At 38.1% G+C, this 15,916-nt stretch overlaps 1 protein-coding gene across 1 annotated transcript in view; it reads left to right on the top strand.

Moving 5' to 3' along the window:
- Nucleotides 1–15,916, top strand: part of HDAC9 (histone deacetylase 9) — a 999,956-nt gene that overhangs the window by 943,476 nt on the left and 40,564 nt on the right. The window contains exon 25 of the mRNA XM_082398347.1: nucleotides 2,251–2,335. Coding sequence (XP_082254473.1) covers nucleotides 2,251–2,335 — 85 coding nt within the window. The remainder of the gene's footprint in view (nucleotides 1–2,250; nucleotides 2,336–15,916) is intronic.

The raw sequence follows: 15,916 nt of genomic DNA, 5'->3' as shown, positions 1-15,916 counted from the left end.
ACTCAATTCTGTGGTCCCTCTATACAAGGTTTTAATATTATGAAAACAGACTCTAAATGCTGCTTGCCTTCTTGCCAACTGAGAGTATTACCCATTACCTTCTCAGCAGAGCTACTAGAGAAAAAATAAAGAACCTACATTGAGAACTTTCTGAATTCAGCTCTGTGTGTATACACTCAAAATGAAACAAATTGGGGCAATTTACTGAAGGTTAAATCCTCTAAATGACATTCACCTAAAATATGCAGGGAAATGGTTTGGGAGGCTTAAATTATCAATGTAATTGCCTTAATTCTCTAGGTTGCTTTCATAAGTAGACACAACTTTATCGTATCTAACTGACAATTCCAAATTGGAGGTTTAGGGTTGTTTGTATTTTTATTCTCAACACCCTGCATCAAGTTTACTTTCTACATAACCTAGGTCCTAAAAATAGCGCACAGACCTAATGTGAGAGCGTTCCAGAAGTGAGGTTTTTACATTAATGATCTGCCTGTAGCTTTCTTTCCAGTAGCCAGCACCTTTCCGTTTGTCAGCATTTTACCCTGAAGTCGCAGGAAAGCTTGTTTAAGAACTAAATACGCTCATACTACGTTGTGCTTTTATTCTTAAATATTCGAACATAAAGTGATATTTCAGAACATTTTATTAATAAAGTCTACCTGATTTCTATTAAAATTTTTCTCTAAGCCCTGAGAGAGAAGTGAAAGGAAAGATTATTTATGATCAAGGTAGCTCAACCCTGTCTAATTCTTGAGTAAGAGTTTTCCAAGTAACCTTCCGTTTATGATTCAGCAATTCCTCTGAGTTAAGAGGGTGTTACTAGGATAACATATTTTTGAAGATACTATCTGAAATACCAGATTTTTAAAAAATGATTTTTAACAAATTTTAAGAGTTTAAGATTGCAGAACCTTTCACTGACACTGTGGGGTTTTTTTTTCCCTCTCGCCAAACTGTACTGCAAGTAAACCTTTTGATGTTTTAAATGTTTTTCTTTGGCAGCTAAGAAAAACACTCTGGAAAGTTATATTTAGTGAATTTACCCATGTATAAATATCCCTGAGCTAGTCTGTTATCCTATGGCATCTGGAAGAAAGGTGCTATTGTTTTAGATTCCATGATTAAAGTATAGAATAATCAATTCAGAGAGACCCTGGGGGGAAGATTCACTCACACATGCTGTGGAAACTTGGAATCCCTGAGTTTTTTAGTTTTTTTCTACAGATGAAGAGACATAGATGGGTTCATGTTTTAGCACAGTGTCTAGTGACATCGTTTCCCATTCTTGCCATGTAATAGTTTGGCCTATTTGAGACTACTAACTTTAAATTTTCTAAGAAAACTTTTTTGTTGTTGTTAATCCCTTTTTACTATTACTTTCCTCGCTTTCTGGGTCACAATAGCTGGACAGCTATTTTGTTTGCAAGTGCTCTGCTATGCAGTTTGTCCTGCTCCACACCAAGCCACATCACCAAGGTATTCCCAGGGAGGCATCATCAGATTTAGTTCTGCCAGAACACTCCATAAATTATTTAAAGCTCTTCTTCAGTTCTTGCAAAACAATGTTTGCTGAGCTTCCCCATGAAAAATCAGTGTAATTCCAGAAGATCAGGATAGATTTGCAAGACAGGAATTTGTCCTGTGCTTCCACATGGCTATCTGCATAGATGTGAATACAGTGGAAGTTAAATGAAAATGTACAGTTATTTTACTTCTGGTTTTATTTGAGCATTTTCTCTACTACTTATTCAATAGCAGTTGAATAAGAGCAGCTATGTCTCGTGGCGTTCTGCTATGAAGTGTCCAAAAGTGTAAGGTAGTTAGGTGTAAAAACACCACAAAAGTATGGATAATAGACTGCCCACCTTCTGTCTACTTCAACTTCCCTGAGGTTTCGTTTGCAGGGCCCAGCTGCATATACAGACATGATGGAATTTGGTTTGTCAGGAACCTACAAAAATTACACAAATAACTCGGATTTTTAATGAATAATACACAGACATGCACCTGCTTCAGGGACTTCATAGATTAGTTTTGTGACCAGTAGAAAATCCCCTTGGAATTCAATTACATTGCTGCAAAACAGAAAATAAAACTGGCTACACTTTTGGAACTGGTATCAGCAAAATGTTAAGTAGTTCTTGGAGCAGGCCTTTTTTTTTAGGTTGTTTCAATTTGGTTTGCTTCTGTCAAACTTACTATAAAGTCATAATGTTCTGCTCATATCATTATTTACCATTCTTGCAGCTGGAGCCACTTGCGGAAGATATTCTCCAACAAACTCCGAATATGAATGCCGTTATTTCTTTACAGAAGATCATTGAAATTCAAAGTATGTCTTTAAATTTTTTTAATATTTCTCATAAGGTGTACTAATTAAGCTTATATTGAGAATTAGAGCACATGAAAAATATATTTGAACTTCTCAAATATAAGGAATATATTTAAAGTAATTATAATTTCCACATATTATGTATTCATACCTAAATGTGTTGTTGCCTTGCTGTTAATGTGGCAATCTTATCTCACACTGATAACGAAATTCAGAGACTCTGGATTTAGAACCTTGTTTTTCTCATATTTTCCGAAAGTGTTTGGATATTTTTCCATTACTGCCACTAAGTATCTACTCAGAGCTATGAAATTAACATAGAAATTGTGATTATATTGTCCAATCTTAACTGAGGTAAGTTATCTCCTAGTGATGTTGGAATTCACCAGTCATTTACTGGTTTTAAGTTTGTCAACAGAGGAAAAAGTTCACGAGAAAGCCTACTAGAAAATCCAACTGAACAAAAAGGAAAAGTCAGAGACTTTTTTACCATCCCAGTTCCTTTCACATCACTGTTACTTTCTCAGGAATTATTCTTTTTTAGATGATAACATGCATGGGTGTGTGCGTGCACGCGTGCACACACACACACACACACACACACACACACACACTGAAAGCAAGCACAAATTGACATGAAAGTCAGCATGAATGGGAAAACCGAATGGCAAAATTAAGTGTGAAGGAGGATCAGAAAACCCTTAGCTTTGCTACTCTTTTGTAGAAGCATTTTTTAACACCGCTGGCGAAGCCACCTTCCATCTATCTCTGAGTCCTTGTCTGCTTGCTCGGTAGTAATTTGGAGATATGGTTGTGACTGGGGTTCTATGTTATCCGTTCATCTGGTGCTTATGCAATCTGATCTAATACTTCATTAAGGTCACCAGCAGCATAAAAAATATCTACTTTTTACACATACGATTCTTTTTTTTTCTGAGTATTGTTTTTCCGTTATACACACAGACTATTAAAAATTATTGTTCCTATGTATATTATGATCACATCACTTTCAATAAGCATTCTTAAATACTTATTACATGTTGATACATGATAACTTGAGCACTTATCAAGGCAAGGCGCAGAAGAGGAATAAGGCAGTTTCTAGCATTAGGGAGTTTACAGTCCAGTGAGTGAGAAGCACTAAAATAGATCATTTCAGTAGAAGTCACAACATGCACTGAGATCATGGACAAGAAACAGTCATTTTCTTAAGTCCCTTGCAGCCAGAAGAAGTACTGCAAAGTGAGGAAGGTTCAAGGAAGGTTTGAGGAAGGCTCCTTGGCGGTGATAGGGCCTGACCTTGGTCTTAAGGTCTTGTTACCGACCAGGGTTCTTGGCCTCCTTAATCAATAGAAATTGATCAGAGGCCAGACAAGAAATTCAGGCTAGGCTTTATTGGGGCCCCTGCTGCAGCAGTTATTTTTAGTCCCATATAGTTTCTTTGTATTTTGTTGCTTGAAGAGAGGTGTGTCCAGGTGCAAGCATTACAGCAGTGCAGCAAAGGGCCCAGGGCCCAGCTTGTCTCAGTCTGAACAGGATTTTGGCCAGATGAAGAAAGAGTGAATGTTTTGAAGGAAATAACAGAAGCAAAAGACTCAATTTTCACATAGGTGTAAAAATTCATGGTTTATATATGTCTTTAGAAACCATGCTGTTGTCTGTTGCATTGGATCTAACTTGCCAGTAATGACCTTCCACTGCATGATGGTTTTCCTTTCACCACTGACATTTTTGAGTGACTTGTACAGTCTACTTTAGCCAAACAAACCTGTTTGACTCTTGAAAAGGATTCACTGAACTATCAAAATTTGCTATATAAGAATTCTGCCCCAGTGGGTTGTGAATCTCTGTCTTTTGCTCCAAAATGCGTTTCAAACACCCAACACTGACCATTGCCCCCATTTAAAAATCTATTCCTGGGGCTTCCCTTGTGGTGCAGTGGTTAAGAATCCGCTTGCCAAGGCAGGGAACATGGGTTCGAGCCCTGGTCTGGGAAGATCCCACATGCCACGGAACAACTAAGCCCGTGTGCCACAACTGCTGAGCCTGCACTCTAGAGCCTGCGCACCACAACTGTTGAAGCCTGTGTGCCACAACTACTGAAGCCCTCGCACCTAGAGCCCGTGCTCGCAACAAGAGAAGCCACCGCAATGAGAAGCCCATGCACCACAACGAAGAGTAGCCCCTGCTCGCCGCAACTAAAGAAAGCCCGCGTGCAGCAGCGAAGACCCAATGCAGCCAAAGATAAAATAAATAAATTTTTTTAAAAATCTATTTCCTCCTAAACTCATATTGACAGTTCCACCCAGAGCTTGTTAATCCAGTACTTCTATAAAGTCTCCGCACTAACGTGTAGATTTTAAGTGGTATTTTTATTTAAGATTTTTCTATTATTTGAGTTTTTGTGTGTTTTATGGTCTTTCGGTCATGGTTCCTTAATTATATGATAATCATCAAGAGGATGGAACCGTGTCTTCTCACCCCCACTTGTACCTGCAGGCAGGGTTGGCACCAGGGATGAGGTTTGAAGTGCATGGAAACCTGGGAATTGAGAGTTGGAAGATTTGAGCAGGATTGATTCGAATAACTCTTCAAGTCCCTAGGGAACCAAAACTTGCATCAAAGAGAGCTTCTGAAGAAGAATCCCTCCTTCTCAGTCATGGATACAGTATATGGTATAGTGGGTACTGTTGTTGGCTACTCAGTAACTATGTGTTACTCATGTCTCCTCAAAAGAAGCCTGGTTTCACACATGAATCCTTGCCACCAGATACACTACAACTCAGGGGAAGATGAACTTATGCCCAGCTCCAAAGGAGCTGTTCTTAGTCCAAGGCTAAACTGGTCAACCCACTTAACCAGTAATTAGTTAAGGAGTGGGTACTTGACCCAATTCTGGCCGGGGAGAATCCGGGCTGGCTTCATGGGCTTTCAACCAGTGTAGTCACCCAGGCCCCACACTTAGAAGGGCCCTACGCATGGTTTAATGCTGTTACTCTTGCTGCCTTAAAATTCTCACTAATTTGTATTTTGTGACAGGGAGCCCACATTTCATTTTGCACTGAGCCTTGCTAATTATGTAGCCAGTCCTGATGAAAATCAAGGCGCTGGTGATGCAAAGAAATTATTTACCAAAAAAGACTGAGAGTAGCATCACCACAAGGAGAACTCAAGCTGTGGTTGAGAAGGAACTGAATGGTGGGTTGAGGTTGTAAAAGGGAAGATAAACACAAGATAACAGTGATCTCTCACCAGTTGGGACATAGGGTGAAAATTTGTACAGAGAAAGTGCTTCAGTACTGTGGCTTTGACCACTGTGTGGTACATTTTTATGTGTTTCTCTTAATTGTGTGTCTTTGGGGCTACTCTTTTTTTTTTTTTTTACACATCTTTATTGGAGTATAATTGCTCTACAATGATGTGTTAGTTTCTGCTTTATAACAAAGTGAATCAGCCATACACATACACATATCCCTATATCTCCTCCCTCCCAACCTCCTTATCCCACCCCTCTAGGTGGTCACAAAACACCGAGCTGATCTCCCTGTTTGCTAAGTGGCTTCTTCCCACTCACTATCGATTTTACATTTGGTAGTGTATATATGTCAGTGCCACTCTCTCACTTTGTCCCAGCTTACCCTTCCCCCTCCCCGTGTACTCAAGTCCATTCTCTACGTCTGCGTCTTTATTCCTGTCCTGCCCCTAGCGTCTTCAGAACCATTTTTTTTTGTATATACTCCATATATATGTGTTAGCATAAGGTATTTGTTTTTCTCTTTCTTACTTACTTCACTCTGTATGACAGACTCTAGGTCCATCCACCTCACTACAAATAACTCAATTTTGTTTCTTTTTATGGCTGAGTAATATTCCATTTTATATATGTGCCACATCTTCTTTATCCATGCATCTGTCAGTGGATACTTAGGTTGGTTCCATGTCCTGGCTATTGTAAATAGAGCTGCAATGAACACTGTGGTACATGACTCTTTTTGAATTATAGTTTTCTCAGGGTATATGCCAAGTAGTGGGATTGCTGGGTCATATGGTGGTTCTGTTTTTAGTTGGGGCTACTCTTCCAGGTTAAAGAAACAGAAAGGGGTTGTATAAAGTCTATAAAGCAATAAAATAAAGTGGTATTTCAGAGTAACAAACTTCATAATGGCTTGGAAAATCAAAATTGTGGGTACCTGACTTAACAAACAATGCTGTATTTCCTTAAAAACTATAAAATTGTACTCTCAATTTTATTTTTCTCTGTTTTATAACACATTTCCATTTCACATGCTCATGTAGAACTCCAGGCCCTTGATTAGGCTCCCCATTTTGCCTTTGGCGGGGAAGGTAGTCAGGACTCACTAAAACTTTGTGGATCCCAGTGCAAAATGAAAATGTGTAAATGCTTCCTTGTTAAAAATGTTTAATAATTTCAAGAAGATGCCAGCCGAGCATTGAAACAAGCCTGAGAGCCCTTCTGAACATGGGGTCCTTTGCAACTGCACAGGTTGCCTGTTTATGAAGCCTGCCTTGAAGGTAGCCTTTGTTTAACAGAGGAACCTTCTCTTCACATGTCTCTGAGTGTCAACCAGGTGCCTCCTTTCAACTTAAGGAGGTGTTTGAATTTCAGCTCACCCCCTAGCCCAGGTTCTGAAGGATTCTTTTGTGCCAGGGTTTGGGACTACTGTATCAGAAAAGTATGTAAATGTTGAAAAACAGGCCTTGTAGCATGTGGGAAACATTCAGGCAGGTTCCTAGATATCCTTGTCCCAAGGCAGACGGCAAGGTGCTGACAGGCCTTATGTGAATTTCTTTGAGAACTGAGCCCCACAGCTGAGGGTATGCAGGTGCTGGAGGCTGTGATTAGCATTGGCCCTTTGCCTGGCCACATGTATGTGAGTATTTTGCAGCAGGACCATCCCTGTTGTCCTGTTCTTGTTTATATTATTTAGCTGAGAAGAAAAGGCCTTACAAGGCAACAGCAGGGCACCTATTTCTCCTGACAGGTAAAGACCCCCCCCCCCCGCCCCCGACAGGTCAGGGTCTGGTTTCATCTTCAGATGGTGGGTGTATACAAAGATCAACCATCTCTGAAATAACAAAAGGGAGGTACGGACAAGAAGCTTCATGTTTGCACATGCTATTCACTCTGCTAACAAAGTCTTCTGTCTCATCCCTGTTAAGTTTTCAAGACTTAACTCAGATGTTATCTCTTTTGGGAAGCCATCTATGAATCCCCATTCATCCCCATTCTAGATTAGGTACATTTCCTGGGTGCTTTCATGGCAGAGATTGTTTCTGCTGATGTTCTTTGTTTTTAATCGCTCTGTCCTCTGCACAGTTCTGGAACGTTGTAGGTGCTCTGCAAATGTTTGTTGAATGAATGAATCAGCCAGTATGTCAGTATTTGCCACACTCTTTTTTCCCTAGCCCAGATTGACTTTTTAATTAAGGTTATACTCCTTGGTTAGCTCATACAGAACAAGAGATTAAGAAGTGCAGGCAAAATCTATATGAGAGCCCATTTCTTCACTCTCTTTCACAACCCACAATGATGAATCATTTCTAAGTTAGAAAGAACATGAACTTGCTTGTGAGCTACCATTTCCATCGCTAAGCTTGGAGATGGCAGTTCTAAGAGTTGACTGGCCAGCTGTAATCACCAACAAGCAATGCCAGGTAAAAGTCAGCCCAGAGTAGGATAAAGGACCCTCATATGTATATATGCTTTCCTGAAACCCATCCTAACAACTCACAGTCCGTTGAACTCTTACCTTTTTCTACATAGTACGGTGAGAAGCGAGATTCCCAAATGTCATGTTTTACACTAGTCCTGGCCCGTGATAACATTTTCACTGATTTTGAAGGGAAGAACCATGAAGTGAGTTTTCCACAAAACTAAATTTATTTAGTTTGAAAGACTGTAATTTTAAGTTTGAAAAACATATAATGAATGATGTTGATATTGATCTATGAAACCTCAAAATATGAAAACCACAAGTATATAGTCATGGTTTCCTTTTATTTATTTAAATTTTTTAGTAAGAAGAGTACTCCTTTTAAGTGTCAACCAATTTTGTAGACCTCCTGCATGATAATAACGATAATCATAGTACCTTTTGATTTGTGGATCAAGAAAATATATATGTACACAAGGATTTGAGGATTCTTTTAAAATTTTGCTGCAACCCTCCAGTGGTTTGCAGCTGATAAGTTGAAAAACACTAGTGTGGAGGGTTTTAAAATGATATGAATTTCAGTATAATCCTCACCAGCCATGTGACGATGAGCTAGCCACTTAACTTTCCTAAGGAATTTCCAGAGGAATGACATAACATATCACCACACTGATTTTCTAAGGTGGTGCCACTGTGGCAACAAGATGGCAGATCAGAAGCGGAGTCGTAAAAGAACAGTAGGCAGTTTTTCCCTTTACTCCCACTTTCATCTTTTTCCCACTCTAGGAATTCTTCCCTTGTTTAGTAGATTGAGGTCTTCTTAGAATTCCTTATTATGCCAACCACAGAAAACTGGTGACATAGGCCAGAATGAGGAAGAGACAGTAATTGCAATGTCACCATATGTTTTTGTCAAACTTGTTGTATATCAATGGAGGAACAACATCCATGCCTCCTGCATATAAAATTTGTCACTATGGCTAAATTTATCTGTATTTTTAAAAACTCGCCCACACACAGGACACACATTATTATTTAGGACAATGAGAATTGCATTTATGGTCTTCTGAATTTATCCAACTTTTGAGACCAATATGAAAAGGGATATGATTATCTCATTGCAGGAGAATACACCATGTAACTATGTAATTGACTACGAGGTAGTCAGTTATCCACATGGTTCAGGCAGCTACAATGGGCAGAGCACACCTTTTACCCATTCTAGAGAAAAAAAAAATGAAATCAAATTTTCTCTGGGAGATCCAAGGCAAGTATAGTTGACACCAACTCCTTGTCAGAATTCTGCTTAATTTATGTTTTTATATGTGTTATTGAGTGAATGACTTCTTCTTCCTCTTCCTTTTTGTTGTTATTCTTTTCCTTCTCCCCCTCTTCCTTAATCTGCTTCTCTTATTACTACTATATATCCTCAGTTCCAGAAACTACCCTTAGAAGTAACAACTGATGTTGGAAACAAACAAAGGAATGTTAATTTTGTTGATTTCATTTCCACTCTATTTCCAATGGAGATAACTGCTGGTAAAAATAAAATACAGACACTGTTGATGTTGTATTAGAGTGGATAATCAGAGAAGGTGCTATCCAGTTCTCTTGGTGATTAAGAGATCTGGATAGTAATTAATGAAAAAAAGCTATTAAAGTAAGATAAAACTTGCTCTAAAGATGGCAGTCATTTTCTTCTTTTATGTGAAATATCATTCTCAGCCATCGCCTTCCACTACTTTAATACCCTCTACATACCCCCTTCCCAAGGAGAAAGGGCATTTACATCAGACGATGCAGGAGAAAATCAGATTGTTTCTAATCTGAAAGGAATTTGTGTACATCTCTTGTTGTGAGGAAACTGTCCAAGATTTTGATCTCATGGGGCTATGCACACAGATTAAAGGATTGTTTCCCCAGATGGCAACAAGCACTGCATAAATCATTTCACTAACTCTCTAGCTTCTTGACTCCACACCCAAATGCTAACCCACACTCAGTTTTTCTTCTTTTTGTCCCTTCTTGTTTTGATTTTCTACCTTTTTTCCTTATCTCTCTGTCTTTCCCTCTCTCCTCCATCTCCATCCTCTTGAGACCCAGGGGAGAAGAACAAGAGATATGCACGATGTTGAAAATGGGCTTTTAACTCATAAGGATTTAATGATTTATTTCAAGCAGGGAAGGAACACGATCAAACCTGCATTTCAGAAGATCACTATGCCTGCAGTAAGGACAGGAGATTTAGCAGAACTTACTGTCAAATGTGAGCAGTTTAATTCAGAAGTAGAGTTGGCTTGGTATGTAATTAATAGGCATGGAGAGGATTAATGATTTCTAAGTTTCAGGCTTGGACAACAGAGTAGGTAGTGATGTCACCTCCTGTGATGGGGAACAGTAGAGGAAGAAAAGGTTTGCAAGGAAAGATGAATATTAGACTTAAGAAAAAGAAACTGCTGATTGAAAGGCTTAAAATTTGGGGAACCCATCTTAAATATCAGTTTTCTCCACAGTAAAGTTATGGAGGCATATTGGATGAAATTATTTACACAATGCAAACCCTGTAAGCTGTTAGCAAATAATAAAATAACAATTACTGAGTGTTTTCAGTGTGTCAGGCACTGTTCTAAGCACTCATTAATATAAGTTAAATCATTTAATCTACTTAACAACCCTATGAGGTAGGTACTATTTTCATTCCCCTTTTACAATCAAGTAAACTGAGGCACATCTAGGTTAAATACTTTGCAAGGACACATAGTTACTAAATGGACAAAAGCAAGATCATAAACCAGGCATTCTAGCTCCGGAGTCTGTGGTGTTTGCCATTATGTTATTCTAGCTCACAAAGAAATTCATTCCTTTTGCAATTTTTTGTTTGCACTTTTTTCTATTTCATCCAAAAGTGACAGGTTTAGGGGGGAAATCAGTTAAATTGAAGATTTAGAGTTTTGGACATTCTGGTTAATTGAGGTTTAGCCTCAGTCAGTTCTGGAAGGGCAGTGCCAAATTGCAGGGAGCCATGGAGCTATGAATCCACTCTGGAGTCCCTTGTAAACTTGCAAAATACATCTAATCACAAAAAAATGCAAGGATTGGCAGAATTTCAAATCCCTGCCCTGCTGAGTTTAAAACCCTGACTGTTGTCAGGTGTGAGCTGCTATTTGTCATAGATTTTTTGGCTTTAGACAGAGTCCTTGACGTTGCAGCCCTGGGCCAGGCCGACCTTCATTGAAGAAAAGCAGCGTTAGACATTTTCCCACTATTAACCCCGCCAACGCTTGCTTGTATCAGAGCCAGGTCAACCTTGTACACATGGCTTTTTGAAAGTTGATTTTGAACTTCTAATTAACCATTCTCTTGAAATGTTGAGACTCTGATTATTGTTTGCTGGAGCACTAATACTAGAATATACCAGAATTAAAAGGAAAACCTGCCATCTGCTTAGAGACTTAACTTGTCTGGATTTTTTTTTTAATTCCAACTACATCTGTAATTATGAGTTTTCCTTCACTCATGTTTCTACTAAGGCAAAACTAATCAAACCAAGAGTCTAAATAAAACTGTGCATCTTTCTAGGACTGAAAACTCTTTAAGGACAGAAATGCTTTCTGATTATACTCAGCTGTTAGCACCCAGATGCACTTCACACACATGCAATGCCATTACGGTGTGCTCGAAGGTCAAGTTTGGGGAAGATCATTTGTTAGGTATTTATATATACATTAAACACACACACGCACAAACATAGATTATATATATGTATATGTATATATAAAGTATATATGTATACATTATCTCTAGTCCTCACACAATTCTGCAATGCATAATTAGTTTCCTCATCTTGTTCATGAATAAATTGAGGCTTAACAAGTTTAGATCACTTGTTGGAAGTCTGTCAACTAATAGCACTAAAACCAACATTTGAACCCTGGTCTGGCTATGCTTTCAAAGCCCACTTTCCTTCTGTTAAAGCATATGACCTTCCTGTTCCCACTTCATTTTACAGATAAGAACAGAGTTCCACCAGACTTCCTGTTCCCAAGTATCCCAGGATAGACACTAGAATAGACCTCTCCTAAATAGCTTCTGCATACGTTAAAACAGACTATTTTAATCCATTAGTGGGCTTCCTAGAACATAAGGGAATATGAGGGAAGAAGAAAACATAAGCTGAAATTTAATAGGGAGCGAGCAGTAATCAATAAGTAACACAAAATGGGAGAGTATCCCTGGGGCAAATGATGACATCAGTGCTATAACTGCACAAAAAAGCCTAAGGTCTGCATCAAAGTTAGGGATATGAATTTGATAGATACTAAAGAGGTTTTGTCTTCCTCCTCAATTCTGGAGGAAGCAAATACAATTCCTTTCTGGAGGAAGTATCCCTAATTCAGACCCTCAGTATATGCAGAGATAAAATTCAACAAAATATGAGCTCAAGTAAATAAATACATACATATTTAAATAAATGAATAAAATAAAATGCAGGAGGACACAAGCCACTAGGGAAAGTCAGCAGAAAAGAGAAACAGAGAATAATAAACCTTATTTGTGGGGTTAAAATGGTGGAGGGTCATAATTTCAAGTAATGATAATAGATTTAAAATATTCATTTACTTTCACTCCTCCATAAAACTCCACTAAAAATTAAGAGGATCTTTTTCTGTTGTTTTGTTTTGCTTTGTTTTGTTTTGTTTTTAAGACAAAACTCATAGGGATGAAGAATGCAAAAGGAAATAATAGGAACCTGGAGAGCAGATGACTATCTGTTACTGTCTTAGCAGACCCGAAAAAAAACGAATTATAAACCAGTACTAGCAGGCATATCTCTGCCAGAGAAGGATACATCAGACGCATATAGAATTGTTGACCCACACACCTAAGACTTCGTATTTTATTTCATTTATTTTAATTTGTCATTTTTTTCTAATTCATTATCCCTTTCCTTTGTTCACTTCTATGTCCAGCTTAAAAACAATAACACTTAAATACGTTTGCCCTTCTACCTTTAATCTGCCTTAAAAATCTTGCCCTTTTACTTTACCAATCTAATGAAATCTCAACCCTGAATATAGTCTACAGGGAACTTTCTCTAACACTGGATGTTAATAAACAGGTCCACTTGAGATTGTCATGAATCATAGCAATTTGATTTCCTGTAAATTTATGAACACCAAACTCAAGTGGGCCCGTTATAATCCTGCTGTGTTTCTCAGGTCAATTTGCACTGCCTCTCTCAAACTACGTTTTCAAATTTCACTCTCCTCAAACCTCCATCTGTCTCACCTTTGCTGGAAATCTCAGCAATAAACTTTTCTTAGAGTAAATTGCAGCTACCAAACTGCTTCCTTTGAATTGTTTATTCTCATCAACAATTAAACAACCTAAAATCTCTCATCTTAAAAAACAGACTCCAAGAACCTCACTCCTTCCCCAGTTTACCATCCTATTTCTCTCAAACCCTCCAGGAACAAATTCTTGAAAAAGGTTTCTATCTAGTTATCTCCATTTTCACAGCTAGAAATCCCTATTGGAACCACTCTGTTCTGGTTGCAGTCTCACTGTGGTCACCAGTGGCATTTCTACTGCCAGATTTAAAAAGTGATTTTATTAAACTTTATTTTGAAATAATTTTAAGTTTAGAGAAAACTTGCAAATATAATACACTATAGAATTCTCATATAACCTTCCCCTGGCTTCCCTTAAGTTGACATCTTGCAAAACCATAGCACAATTAGAGAAACTAAGAAATTAATAGTCATACAGTACTGTTAACTATAGACTTTCATTGGATTCTACCAGTTTTTTCACTAATTTCCTTATTCTGTTCCAGAATTCAGTCTATAATCAACACATTGCATTTAGTTGTCATGTCTCAGTCTCCTCTCAACTACAACAGTTCTTCAGTCTTTCTGTGCCTTTTATGACCTTGACACTTTTGAAGAGTACTGGTCAGTTATTTTGAAAAATGTCTCTCAGCTTGGGTTTCTCTAATGTTTCCTCATAATTAGATTGAGGATATGCATTTTTGGCAGGATTACCACAGCAGTGATTCAGTATCGTTCTTAGTGCATCAGATCTGCAGCACATAATGTCAATATGTTTTATTATTGGTAAGGTTAACCTGGATCACTTGATTAAGGCGATCTTCAGTATAAAGTTAGAATATTTCCCTTTGGAATTAATAAATATGTTGAGAAGATACTTTGAGATTATGCAAATATACTGTTTCTCCTCAAACTTTTGCCCATTAATTTTAGCAGCCTTCAGTAGATCTTGCCTGCAAAAATTATTACTCTGGTGTTCCAATGCCGATTTTCTATTTTCTTTACTCTGTCTACATCTCTTACTTGGAAGTTATCTGTAATGAGGAACTGTCCTTTCTCTTCCATTTACTAACTTATTCGTTATAATATTTATATCAGTATGGACTCATGTATATTTATTCTATGGGTTATAATCCAGTACTATCATTATTTATTTTGTTGTTGAAATTGTTCAAGCTCTGATTATTCAGAGCTCTTTCAGGCTGGCTCCTATGTCCTTTTGACTTGGCTTCAGACAAATACAGTCTAACATTCCAATCTCCCAAAGTCTTTGAATCTCTTCCTCTTCATTAAACCAAGGTAGGTCTGACGTTTCTAAATCACTTCCTGTGGGCCACCTTTTGGTCCATGTTTTACCCAACCAAACAACTGAAGTTAGAACCCTTCTTAACTCTTCTAGCTGCAGCATTAAATGCAGAATCTCTGCTTAGTGGGCCCATCATCCTCTACCTAAATGCTTTTCACCCTACATATTCTTTTCTTAAGTATATAATATGGATGTTATTTCAACCCTCTTTACTTCAGTTTTCTCAACTGTAAAATAAGGAAAATGAGATTATCTTACAAGGTGGTTTTGAAATTATATGAAATTACATATAGAGCACATTTTCATAGGCATATCATAGGCAATTAATAAATTTCTTATCATTTTACTTATCATTGTTTTTGTCACAGACCATAGCTTCATAATCACCTCTACGTGAATAACTCCAAAATTTCTATCTTCAGCTCAGACTGCAGACCTGAGTTCCAGATGTTTCCTAAATTTCTAGCTCAGCATCTTCCCCTAGATGTCGCAAAGGCACATCTAGTCAACATGCCCAAAGCCAGTCATTATTTTTGCCCCAAACCTCAACCTCTTCCAGGTTTATTGGTCCAAGTAAATGGCACCACTATCCTTCCAGTTTTGCTAGAGAGGAATCTAGGAGTTACCCTTCTTGTTGTTCTTTCCATTTCTGTCCACATCCAATCCATTACCCCATCCTGTTTGTTGTACTCCTTAAACATTTCATTTATCCAACCAATTATTTCTGTTCCCATGGCCACTGTCCCAAATCAGGCTTCCATCATCTTTCTACTGTACCATTTCTATATGCTACAAAGTGGTCTCCCACATCCAATTTTGGTTTCTCTATTTTTGTTTCTCTAACATGCTGCCAGAGTGATCTTTTACAAAATAAGGCATATTCGTCTCTCTACCTCCTTGCTTTGAACCAGAGGTCAGCAAATTTTTTTCCGTACAATGCTAGACAGTAATTATATGAGGCTTTGTGTTTCAACTGCCTAACTCTTCCATTGTAGCAAGGAAGCGGCCATAGCCAGTGTGTAATGAACATGGCTGTTTTCAATGAAACTTTATTTACCAAAAAAAGGGTGTGGGACCAATTTGGTTTCTGAAAAAGGAAAAATCTGAAACAAGTGGTTTCTGGATGGGATTTTAAAATACCAGACATCAACCAAAACACCAATTGTAAAGGACACCTAAATTTCTGGCCTGGGAGATGGAGGGAGAGATATTCAACGTTTCTGCCACCTGATGCACCAAATAGGTATGCTGTAGCCACAGGTTGTGACAT

Source organism: Balaenoptera borealis (genome assembly GCF_965194805.1).
Source record: "Balaenoptera borealis genome assembly, chromosome: 7".
NCBI lineage: Eukaryota > Metazoa > Chordata > Mammalia > Artiodactyla > Balaenopteridae > Balaenoptera > Balaenoptera borealis.
Note: the sequence above shows the minus strand (reverse complement) of the source record. Positions and strands in the feature narration are given on the sequence as shown.